Below are 12,965 nucleotides of genomic sequence, written 5' to 3' on the forward strand. Positions count from 1 at the left end.
GTCCTTCAAGGACATGCAAACAATGTTAAGGTCTCCTGCTTGTACTGCAACCTTCTTGATACGTCTATCACACCTTTCTCCTAGTCATTATATTCTCTTCAGAACTGTCTACTCTGAAATTTTGATACTCCTAAATATTTAAAAGGATTAGGGAGGAAAATTCAGTGACAATATAGATTTACACCAGGTAGCAAATGAGGTTTATTACCCATGAGGTTTGATCCTCTGGACAGTGAGCTGTGTTGGAGCTGGAATAGAGAATATCATCCTTGACTAAAACAGAGATTGCTCTTAGAATGAAAGAGAGGAACAGGTTCAGATGGATGTAATTCCGAGTACAATGAAGTTTTCTAAAAAGAGATTTAAAAAGAAGCATTTTAGATTATGATGTAGAAACTGTTGAACAGACTTCTGTTACTCTGTGGACATTTCTTAGCAATATGAGCCTTGAGTAAGAACATGCTCTTCATTTTTCTGTCATTTTGTCAGGGCTGCCTTGCTATTTTCTTTCATCTCTTACTTCTGTTAAGTATCACAGATTAAAAGATCCCAATGGTATTTCTCTCATATTTTAACATAACATAATAAATTGTCTATAAACTGACATAATAAGCTGACAATAAACATAGGCTATTGTATCCTTCTGTGTGTGCGCTCATTTCAGTGTTTTTCTTGCAAATTCAACTTTGATTATCCTGGATATATTTCAGATGTGCTCTCACCTATTATTTTCTGGTTTCATTCTTTTATTTAACTCCTTTATTTTGCTATATAGTGACTTTTGATCCTAAGATGATGGTGTATGCAGGAGCAATTAAAAATGCATTCAGAGCATTTGATCACCTATCCTTTCTATCCAATGAACACAAAACTTGAATCTGGCAGCTGTGTGAAAACCTTACAAATAAATGACAGATTAAATATTCCATGTAAATGAATGAGTACTCAGGGGAAGCAAGCTGTAAGTTGATGGCTTTTCCCTTAAAATACAGTCCCTTCAAGATTTTCCTATTTAAAAGATTCTTTTAATAGAAAATCCCTAGAAACCAAAGGTTTCTAAGAGGTTTTTGTGGTCACAACCAGCACCTTGAGCTGAACCTGGAAACAGACCAGAAGCCAAAGAATTTTAGCAAGCATGAGCAGTGAAAATATGAAGATGCAATAGGTGTAATGGCAATGTGCAGTGTCAACTTACAGGTATTCTTCCAGTTTTGAGTTTTATCAAACATACATAATCCATTCTGAAATTACTGAAGCAAGGATAGTTACAGTGAGTGTAAGGAAATAAAGAACAGATCTGCCATGCTAGCCCTGAATTTGGCAAAGGACAAAATACCAGGCTGAATTTTAAACAGTTGTCAAAAATGCAGTGATTGCTGTGGACATGCACATCCTTTGCTGAAATACCACTATTATGTTGGACTGCAGCACGTGTTCCTGTGGAATTCAGCGATACATGCAAACTGCAAATAGGAGGAAACTATTTTTCTTCAATAACTCATGTAGATGATTAGTTATTCATCCCATTCAGTAGCTCAGATAATAAATGCTGGGTATATACAAGGCTGTCAAACAAATATTTTGGAGTTACTGGGCAGAAATTGATTCCTAATTCAACTCACTATATTGAGAGGCCCCAGTTCCCTGCAAATAACAGAGAAAGATTCTTCTTGAAGGGGGGCTTAGAAGAACATATGTTGCCTCATGAAAAAAAGTCTGTTTTTTCCTGACTCAATTGGAAGACTGGGAAAAAATATCTCCACTTAGATATTTAAATTGATGGTTTTGAGTACAACTCTTAAATGCTTGATTTGTTACATCTGACTTCTGGTGATGGGTGACATTCAGATGTCTGCAATTCTCTGTATTAAATGTGGTTTTAGGTTTTAGCAGTTTTGAAACTGCAGTAATCTGCATTGGGATCTGCTTGGAGCATTTGCTGGGTAGAAGGAGTATGACCATGACTGGCTCAATTCATTTTTTTAAAAGGTATTTCAAACATAATTATGGGTTATGTATCTGCTCTGAATGGTCTCTGAAGATTTAGATATTGAGAAAATTTGATGGCAGACTGAAAGGCTTACAGAACTCTCCATAGGAATATTTCATGAGAGGAATGAGGCTCTAACAAATAACATGCTGTTATCTATGTATTATTTGTACTTCCTTTCTACCAAAACTGTGAGATGCACTTTCTTGGTTTTCTTGGTCCTAAGTGGAGCAGAAAAGCTGTGTGAAGTTCATAATGGAGAATATAAAGGCTATTCTGTTAGACAGGTGGAAGTGATACATAAAGGCATGAAGGTGGAGGGACTGAGAAAAACTGTGATTCTGATAAGACCATTTAAAAAGTTATTTTACTAGTTGAAGATTGCCTTCAGTCTGAGAAAAGTCACAGAAATTAGGCAAAATCAGCAGGCAGTACTGCCTTTCCTAAAACTGCCTAACAAAAACCTTGTAGACCCAGCACAATTGTCCACACCTTTACTACTGTGCTTGGAACTGGTGAGGCTTTACCTTGAGCACCATGTTTAGTTCTGGGCGCCTCATTTCAAAAAGGACATTTTTGTGATGCTGGAGGGTGTCCAGACAAGGGCAACAACCTGGTAAAGGGTCTAGAAAACATGTGCTGTACAGAGCAGCTGAGGGAACTGGGGTTGTTTTGTCTGGAGAAGAGGAGGCTCAGGGGAGACCTCCTCACTCTCTACAACCACCCAAAAGGAGGGTGCAGCCAGGTGGGGGCTGGTCCCTTCTGCCATGATTCAAGTGAAAAGATGAGAGGAAATGGCCTTTAGTTGCATCAGGGAGGTTTAGATTAGGTATTAGACAAAAAACTTTCACTGAAAGAGTGGTCAGGCATTGGAATGAGTTGCCCAGGGAGGTAGTGGGGTCAGCTGTCTTTGGAAGCATTTAAAAGGTGTTTGGATGCAGCACTTGGGGATATGGTTTAGGGGTGATTATGGCAGTGCTGGGTTGATGGTAGGAGTAGATGATCTTGAAGGTCTCTTTCAGCCTTGGTGATTTGGTGATTCGATCTACAGCTGGACAAATTAGTGACTGCCTTTGATTACAGTACCCCTGGAAACCACTTGGAAGCTTCTGCAAAACATGGCTGCACTCCTGTCCAGTGGTGAGACCAGCATCCAGCTAATTCTCCAGAGCAATTCAACATGTTGATTTTAATAATCAAATAGAAAATGCTTTATGTAATCATTCCTAAATTATTGTTCTTTCTTACGTGATCTGTAATGCCTGTAAATTTGTAAAATGCTTTGAAAATTGTTAATATGATCATTGCTAGCAAAAATCTAGTCAGTAGTACATTGCTGTCAGCTGTTTAACTGCAAAAAGTGTAAATTCCATGCATTTTCTAAATAGCTCAGCAATCAGATAACAGTTAAAGATGTCTTATTGTTGTTAATATTTACTCATGAAAAACACATACCTGAAAAGGCAAAGAATTATACTTCCTGTTGTAAGAGCAATCAGAGATACGCTGTGTCCAAGGGTATAAATTGCTTTCACCCTCACATAGAAGTTGACCTGCACAGAAAAATATATATGCAGAAACTACTTACTGATACATCAAATTGTCTGTGAAATTATGTAATTGTCCATTAAATAGCTCTGAAAGTTATAGCATGATTTTCATCTTTGCTCTGCAGTACATGATGAGAATGTTTTATCTCTATTCCAACACATTTTGCAAGGCAACATCTCAAGACAATTGCCTTCAGTAGAAAATTCAGCCTCAGGAACTCAAAACTTAGACACACAATCTGGTACCATTCCAGTTGATGATATCATGTCAATGAGGTCAAATAAAGAAGCAGATTCGTCAATTTCCATGAACACAATCAAACTAGTAAGAGCAAGTCAGTTTGAAAGAATGGATTATCTCTAAAAGAGGTAATTTCCCTCAGTCTTTCTGTTCTAGAGTACTTTGTAATGCAGTTACACATGAATTTAAAGACATGTTTAAGTATCATTAATTTCTCATTCTAAATTTTCAAATACTTTATTAAATGGTGACACAAACCCTTTCTTTAGTAAAGTTACTTGCTAAAATTTGGAAAGGAGGTTTTTCAATGGAGGAAAAGCAGGCTGAAATGCAGTCTGCTTATTAACTGCATATATCTGTAGACTCATCAGCTACACACTACATTAAGTCCTCTGAATAACAACGTCAAGAAAAATAGGGCCAAATATTTTCAGAATTAAACTGCTTCTCCATTTATGCCTACAATAAAATCATTAGTCTGACATTAGTTTCCACTCAAGCTAAATAAAATATTAAAACAGTGAAGTTTTTTATTACATTATGAAATTAAAGATTTTAAAAGCAACATAGAACACGCTACATATAAGAGACAGAATTTAAATATCTAGTGCACATGGTTATCATTTGCCTTCCCAAATGAGACTAGTAAAAAGTAGCAAGAAAGCAACTTTTTTAAGTAAACTAATATAGCCAAAGGAATCTCAAATTACTTTAGTGTATTTATTTTCATAGCTCTCAAAAGGCTAAGTAAGGAGGTTATTTTAGTAATCCCAATTCATGATGAAATTAGCTGAACATTCCCTTTGCAAATGTTATACAGATATGGAAAAGGCAAAATGAAATGTGAAATGAATGAAGAATCTTGCAACTGCACTGCTGTAGATATGGTTAAAGTGGAAAAATATGGGAAGCAACTGCCATGGATCTTAAGTGCATTCATAGCAACTGCTATGTTGTTATATATTTCAACTATTAGAATGTAGAAATCGTCTTTGGTACTTTGGTATAAAGAAAGTAGCTGTTCAAACTGCATTGGGATGATTGAGATATGCCCAACAAGAAAGCTGGACTGGTTTAATTTTTCATCATTCCACACCATTTTGAAAATTCTGTCCAGATTTGATTTCAGGAAAAACTCCACTGACTGAGACTCTTGAAATTGGAAATTGAAACTGGTTTCAGAATTCCTAAATGAAGGAAAAAAAGGTGGAAAACCCTGCATGAATTTACTAACAAAGCATCAGTAGTCCAGCCGCAGTGCTGTAACATTGCCTTGAATTTATCCTCTGGCTGAGCTTGACAGAAACTGTCAGGCTGCTGCACATGAAGTGACTGTCACTTTGCCCTGCTAGGGAGAGCAGAAGAGATTGTCTTCTGCCAGAAAAAAACACACTATTTCATGTAATGTTTCTGGCATTCTGTACACACACATGACCCCTACAACAAATAGTCTGGCTAAAACCAAAGAAGAGCCCCCTGTAGTTTTAGCCCAGCAAAGAGCTGTTGGTATCAGCAGGACTGAGTCTCTCTGCTGGCCATTCCTTGGTCAAACAGATGAATGTGAAATAACTGCATGGAACTATGTCAGGATTGAAGTTAATCAGCCAAGAGTGCTTGGACATTACCTTAATAATGACCATGGTCGTTTTACTCAAGCTAAGCATGAGAAAATAAGCAATAATTACACAGCTGAAATTATTTTATCATATGATAATAATTATCCTTATTCTACACTTGAAATGGTAGAAAATAACACTTTTTCCTTTTTCTCTGACATTTTAGTGGTTTAGTTTTATAAGGGACAGAAATCTTAGATACTACAAATTTTTCTACTGATCAAAAAATTAACCCTGTGTCTCAAACTGTTGCAAAGGTAAGTAAACACTAACCCATTTTAATCCATCAAAAATTATTCAAATTCAAATATTTTGATTTTCCAAAAAAAAATTTAGATTATTAGAATGCTTTAGATTATTAACATGGAGCACTTTATCAGACTCAGCACCAAAGATGATGCAATCATACTGGTCCTTACATTTCCTGTATGAACATAAAAGATGTGTCTTAATTTTCCTGTAAGACCTCTATAACTCCTAGTGACTCTCCAAAAAAAAAACTTAGTAAAAGGTGTTCTCAAATTATATGTCAGTTCAACACACAAACTCCGTATAGACAAAGAATTAAATTCCACATTGTGCTGTGGCAATTGAAGACCAGGAAATTCGTTAGACTAATACTGACCTAATCACAGCTATTAAATATTTGTCACTCATCTGTGTTTAATCTAGTACCCTTTACAAACAAACTCTTTGTATGTTATTGGTGCAAAAGAAACAGGCAAAGAAATGCCAAATCTGATAGCACAAAAAACCAGTGACTTTTATACAAAATGGGATGTCTTATTTATTTCTTACTGCTCTGTGTGAACAGCAATTACCCATGTCTCAAGTAACATTTAGCTTTAACCTCTAAACTTAAAATATAAATGTGTAAGATTGTCAGGAATAAAATGACTGCAACAAAGGTATGGATTGACTAAAAGAGAATTTCAGAAATTATATTTTCAACATATTTTAACACAGAAAAAATATTATAACCCCTTCAGATTTTATAGCTCTTTTCAAAGGAAAAACTGATTCAAGTTATACACATGAAATTGAAATCCCATTATGAAATTGAAATGACATGAACTTTTCTGCAGGTCTAACAAAATCAGAACATAGTAATAACAACTGGCCTCTGCAAAATATTCACAGGATTATTTCAGCAATGCTGATTCCAAAAATGAAATACAAGTATTTATTTTTAAACTTCTGAGGAAAATATTAAAATTACAACCACTAAACCAAAGTCATTAGGTGGTTAGGCATAGGAAAAAAAAATCAGTGGCTTATGATTTTCAGAAAAAAAAACAATGTAAGTGGTTATAGGAAGTGTAAGTGTTTCCTAAAGAGCTAATCCTAAAATGTTTCCTCTTTTTTTTTTTTTTGTGGCTACTTAATGTTAATAAGTTTTAAAAGGGCACAAACCACCACACATAAAATTAAACTGGATTAGTACAAGTTTGTCTAATTAGTCTTAACTTCAATAAATTTTTTGTAAAGCCTATTTTAGGCACACTTGTAGTTTGTTTTCTTAGAAAAGACACCTGGTTCTGCTAATGTTTCCTTTAAATTTAGTTTCATGTTATTTTTACTCAGTTCAGGAGATAGAATTCTGTTTATTTACGAAATAGCACAGAAGAGCAGAGACACTCCCTAGGCAAAGCTGACAGTCACCCGGCAGAGCTCCCAACCTCAGCCTTGGTTTGGAAGGACCTCTAGGGGTGAGAAGGTACCTGAGTGCTGAAGGAGAAAACACTGGAGAGAGTTAAGGGCTTGATTCTTTGTCCAAAGGAGTTTTGCTGTTGACCAGAAATCACCCTTAATGTATAAAAATGAATAAAAAGCCCTCAACTTCTTATTCATTTCATCCAGAAATATAATTTATCATTGCTAAGGAATCTATGACCATTATCATCCCAACTGTCTCTTCATTTTGTTTATTCCATGGGCTAATATAATCCTGTAATATTGCATCTAGGAGTTTCCTCTTTACAGATATAATGACTTACAACTGTATTAAAATTTGTGATCCTAAATTTTCATGATCCATGTGTTAATATTTTAATATTTCGTAATATTTGACTATTCATACTCAAACATATCACAAAATCTCAAACTGTACAATGTAAAATAGAAACTGGACCTAGCAAATGAATTCAGTGCCTTAGAAACACTGAAATGAGCAAAATCAAATAGAAATGGAGTAAGGAACCCTAGTTCTTTCCTTGTGCAAAATTAACTTCAACAAGGCAGCAGCCATTTTAAAAATCCTGTACTCATACAAGAATAAATATGAACTGAGATGAAGAGATGGATTACATGCTGTGGAAAATTTCATTTTCTCTTATAGGACATTTCTATACATTTTTAAATTATGTATGTAGAGAAGAATAGAATTTACTAAAAGATTTGTAATAAAATTTGCATTCCTCATGGCATTTAATAATCTTTATACAAGTAATTAATGATATCCTTTTTCAGACATTTTTCCTTCAATTCATTTTGAGCCTAAATACCACCCCCCAAAAAAAAAGATGAGATCAGCATTGCCATAAGTATCTCCTAGTAATAGTGGCATCATTAATTTTAATTATGCCAGTCAGAATGTGTTCTTATTCAAAGTTCCCTAACCATAATGGGAGAGATGACAACACTTTAAATGCACAAACTTCCACATTTCCTGTGTAAACATGTATCAGCAGATGAATCTGTGAATGTGAACAGTCGTGTACTGGAATTAAGCAGTTTATTAATATTCTGCAATTAAAGCAAATTCCCTCTGTGCTCTACAAGAGAGAATATCAGCTAAAATTCAGTCTTAGTCCTCACTTGCAGTGATGAAGATTTTATTTTAAGGAATACAAGTCTCTTAATCACACCTCATGGAAAAACATTAATGAAAAATGCAGCATAACATAAATAAATTTAGCATGACTTACAGGCACAAGGAAACACATTGGTAGATGTGTGCCTTGTGTCAGATTTTGGTGAGAGGCAAAGATTCAGTTTAGACTCACTGCAAACAATGCATTATTCCAGAGCAATGATCCCCTCCACAGACAGCAGCAATGCATCTGTTTTCTAAAGGCAGCTACAGCCAAGGCACTGCTGGCACTGCCTGCACTGCCTCAGCTCCCCTTGTCTGGGGAGCTGATCTGCTGCTCATCCAGGGTGATGAGAACACTCCAGAAATTGGGCAAATGGGGCATGCTTCATCCATGGATGGTGCTTCTACTAAAGGCACAAGCTGCAACAGTGTCAGCACATTTAATAGCCCCAAGGATCTTTCTCTCCAGGAATTTCTCTTCGTATGACACTACACATTCAAACCCCACAGCCTGAAACTTGTATATGGGGGGGGGGTTTGTGTGATCTTATAAATCCTGGGCCTAAGATCAGACAAAGCTGTATTAACTGATTCAGTCATTATTTTAAATAAAGTGGACACATTTCAGTTCTTTAAATTCACCAGACATCTTGCTGTATATTGATAATGTTGACACAGCATTTAATACATTCTGACAACAGCAAGGACATATCTCCAGCTTGTTCAGTCTAGGTAGAAGATGTCAAGTATGTCAAGGAAAGACTGCAGTGAGGCTGGAGTTTGGTTAACACACCTTGATGTGTGTTTCTAGCGTGGTCAACTCAAGCTTGATTTTTTTGTTGCTTGTCTGTTGTACTGCCGTGAGCTCCACAGAAATATAAAATGGGAAAAAAAGATACTTATCTGAATACCTAAGATGAACCTAAAATGTGATCTTGAAGATCAGCAGTAACTAGTTTGCTTACAGAAAAAGGTCTGGAAGCATATAATAAAGGTTTAGATCTACACTTTGATGCCATAACAACATAAAAATATTTTGTTCAGACATTGTCATTGTCATGCTTTAACCTCAGTGGCAAGAAAACATCACACAACCACTCCCTCCCTCCTCCTCCTGCCATGGGGTGGGGAGGACAGCTGGGAAGAAGGGAAAACCTGGGCTGGGATAAGAAGACAAATGATGCCCAACTCCATTGCTCAGCAGCCCCTGACTGATGCCCAGCCCATTCCTGAGCAGCAGCTGACAGCTCCCAGCCAACTCCTCTGGTTTATATACTGGACATGACATTCTGTGGTGGGGAATGTCCCTCTGGCCAGGTGGGCTCAGCTGTCCTGGCCATGCTCCCTCCCAGCTCCTTGTGCACCTGCTCACTGGCAGAGCAGGGGAAGCTGAGAAGTCCTTGACTTAGGGTAAGCACTACTTAGCAACAGCAAACCACCAGTATAAGCAAATTGTACCAAATAATAAACATTATTCTCACACTAAAATCAAAACACAGCCCTGTACCAGCTACTAGGAAGAAAATTAACTCTATCCCAGCTGAATCCAGGGCAGTCATATTTATCAAACTGATTTCCCATTTATAATGGCAAGAGCAGAAAAGAATACTAAGATCTAACATAGAATAAACCAAGGGTTTTGGATCACACAGTTACAGTTAATTTCAAAATGTTAAGCAAATAGTTTCTTTTTATAGACCCTGCTAATATATCATTAAAATGGAATAAAAATGGAATATTTTAATTTGAACATAAAATCAATAGAAACTGTGGAAGCATGCAAGATCTTTCAGTAAGGAAATAAGAGGTGACATGTTTATGCTATTTTTTAATAAGCTTCCTCATCTCAGTGCATTTTTAAGGATAGCAATTTGGTACCTGTTAACAAATTATTCAGTATTTGCTCACAGATCTTTGTCATTTAAACCTTCTCTAGAATATTCAAAGCTGCCCAAAATAAATGTGTATCTGCAGAGAGATATATGCCTGTGTGTGTGCATATATATACAATATGTAGAATATGTACAGAAATAAACCCCCTTTAGATTAAAGATAAAAGTCTGTGTCTTAAAAGACAGAAAAAAACCCCACAGGAATAAATACATAGTTGTAGCTATAATAGAAATTCATTCAGCAGTGAAGATGCAGGCACCGAATTTACACCAAAGACAGTTTCTAGTCCTCTAACACTGTCCTCAAAGCAAAACATAAAAAAGAACACTTAGGACTCACTCTAGAAAAACCATTTTGCCACCTTCCCTAAAATATTAGTTAATGTAACTTTGAGGTCAATCTCATATACTTCATACCCCATACTGCAGAGCATGTTTCGTGACATTTTTTATGCCCGGAATACTCAGTATCCAAATATTAGGACTTTATTTTTAGTTCTCATAGTTGAAATATTAGATTTAAAAAAACCCAACAAACTATACTGATTTATGATGAGTAAAGGTTTTGGTTTGAAGGGCTACCATTGAGCACCAAGATCTGAATTCAAGAAAACATCTTCTGTGAAAACAAGTAGCTGGTGCAGAACCTCAAATGCCTCCTGAAATCTCACTACTGCATGATACTTGCATTTTTCTGTTTTCTCTATGATTTATATTGTATGTATGATATATTTATTGTATGTTTGCCAATATTTTCTAGTACCTGCTTTCCACATCCCTCTCCTGATTTTCATCCTCACACTTTTACTATTTGCTTTTTTCAAGGCTTTTGCAAATGTTGCATGCTACATCCTGTTTCAAGCTGTCTAGGTTAATTCCTGCAAGTATACTCAATTTGCATTTCATTCACGTCCCTCAACTTACTAATGAATATGTCAAACAAGAACGGCTTTTCTATTATACTAGTTCATCTTCTAACTGTTTCTCACTACTTGAAATATTATATTTTGTTAATTTGAATTTTTATGTTTTGACCCATTTTCACACCACATGGCAATTCCTGGGTTGAGTGACAATGTTTAAAGTGGCTGTTTTAGCAGTAATACATGTGTGTTCCCAAGCTGTCAGATGACACAGATGTTTTAGAATTTGTCTTCAGAAAAGTTGGGGAAACAATATATTCTCTCATTTTTTCTCTATTTTAAACTACAGTATATGGTTGGGCTTTTGAATACAGAAAAAATGCCAAAACCTTCCTGCCTTGGCTGGAATACCAGGGCAGCTCTGCAAGCCAGACAGATCTGATCTGCAACAGCTATTCCACAGATACTAAAATACAGAGAAAAAAACCCAACTGGACAAGTATCTTTGTTCATGAGAGAACTTAATCCACTTTAGGTAATAACAGTTTTACTGACACTATGAGTTCATCCTTGTAAACAAACTCTTGCTCTGTTAGCCTCAGCAGGAAAACAGACAGAAAATACAGAAATCATGATGGTAAAAACCCTTCTCTCAACAAAAAGAGATAGTATCTGCAAAGTGAACAAATTCCGTTTTCCATGCATAGTGTATTTAGGATACCTTGACAGCTTTCTGAATAACTTACAACTGCTAGCACAATTTCAAGTCCAATATAAATCTGCCAATAACTCCAATGACCTAAATCAATTCTATTTTACTTACAACTTTAACACATAGCATCAACCAAGTGGTGCATGTAATATTAACAGATTATAACAGATTATTAGAATTAGGTTTTGCAATAACTTTTAAAAAATATTCTTTTGAAATTACAAATTTCACAATGCAAAACATATGGTGCACCAGCTGAGTAGCACTGCAATATTAGATATACAGATGCTTCACTGCAATTACCAACTGTTTAGAGCCTTGAGTTTCAAACAGTTACCGAGTTCTAGATTCCTGATTTTATCTCATTAGACAACTGCAATCCAAGTGTATTGCAACCAATGCTATGAAAAATTACTGCATATTTTCATTCAATCTCATTTTTATTCACTTTGAGTAAAATGGGATTTATTTAGAAGCAGAATATATCTGATAGCTGTACAGAACACCATCATCTAAATGAATAGAAGAAGTATTTTTCTTACCTTGTAATCATCTTCGTAGTCATTATATCCACAAGTACTTAAAATGTCAGGAAATATATCCGACCATCCATTACTTGTACAATTTTTGCTAATGTTTCCTGTAAAGCAAAATTAGAGAGTTTAAATCAGAAAGATTCAAAACTCTCCTCATCAATGACTCCTTAGACAATCTAACTGTGTCATTAGCTGGTCACAACCTAGCTCTTTTTCCTTTGTTTCCTAGGACTCAACCCAGCCATTTCCTTTCATGATCTTTTATTCAAATTACTTTGGCTTTTACACTTGCTTGGAGTTGCCTTTGCACTACAGAAAAACAGAAGTAAACCTGAGACTTTTCCTTTAGTATAACAGCTATTTCTGTTACACATCTGCAAAAGCCTAAACTGTTCTGCTGTTTTATTTAAAATACTCAGAAGGGAGCCATACACTTCACTCTATAAAGAGGCTATTTGTAGGTAATTTGAAAGAAAAGTAATTTCAGTGAGTATTGTTCTAAGCTCCTATTTAAGCCTTCTGAGAAGCCAATACTGAGGAATCTACTGAAGACTTATAAAAGCTCTTAGACATTGAGGTGATGACTTACTGCTACAGCAAATGTTGGTAAGTTTGGTAATGAAGCTTAAAAGACAAATTATGTCATAGACTGAAGAATCAGGTAAAGATGCATGCTGAATTTCACTCTTTGAATCAATATCGAAACAATGTCATACAGGGAATGTACAGGACATGTGGAAGTATGGTTGG

General features: G+C 35.8%; 1 protein-coding gene across 2 annotated transcripts in view; it reads right to left on the reverse strand.

The window, feature by feature from the left end:
* Positions 1-12,965, reverse strand: part of VIPR2 (vasoactive intestinal peptide receptor 2) — a 49,741-nt gene that overhangs the window by 18,857 nt on the left and 17,919 nt on the right. For both annotated transcript variants that reach the window (XR_008437832.1, XM_053981954.1), the window contains exons 4-6: positions 12,222-12,319; positions 3,446-3,543; positions 209-350 (exon numbers count right to left, since the gene is read on the reverse strand). Coding sequence is in view for 1 of the 2 variants with exons in the window: in XM_053981954.1 (XP_053837929.1) it covers positions 209-350; positions 3,446-3,543; positions 12,222-12,319 (338 nt within the window). In the remaining variant the exon portion in view is untranslated. The remainder of the gene's footprint in view (positions 1-208; positions 351-3,445; positions 3,544-12,221; positions 12,320-12,965) is intronic.

The sequence above is a fragment of the Vidua macroura genome, chromosome 1, assembly GCF_024509145.1.
Source record: "Vidua macroura isolate BioBank_ID:100142 chromosome 1, ASM2450914v1, whole genome shotgun sequence".
NCBI lineage: Eukaryota > Metazoa > Chordata > Aves > Passeriformes > Viduidae > Vidua > Vidua macroura.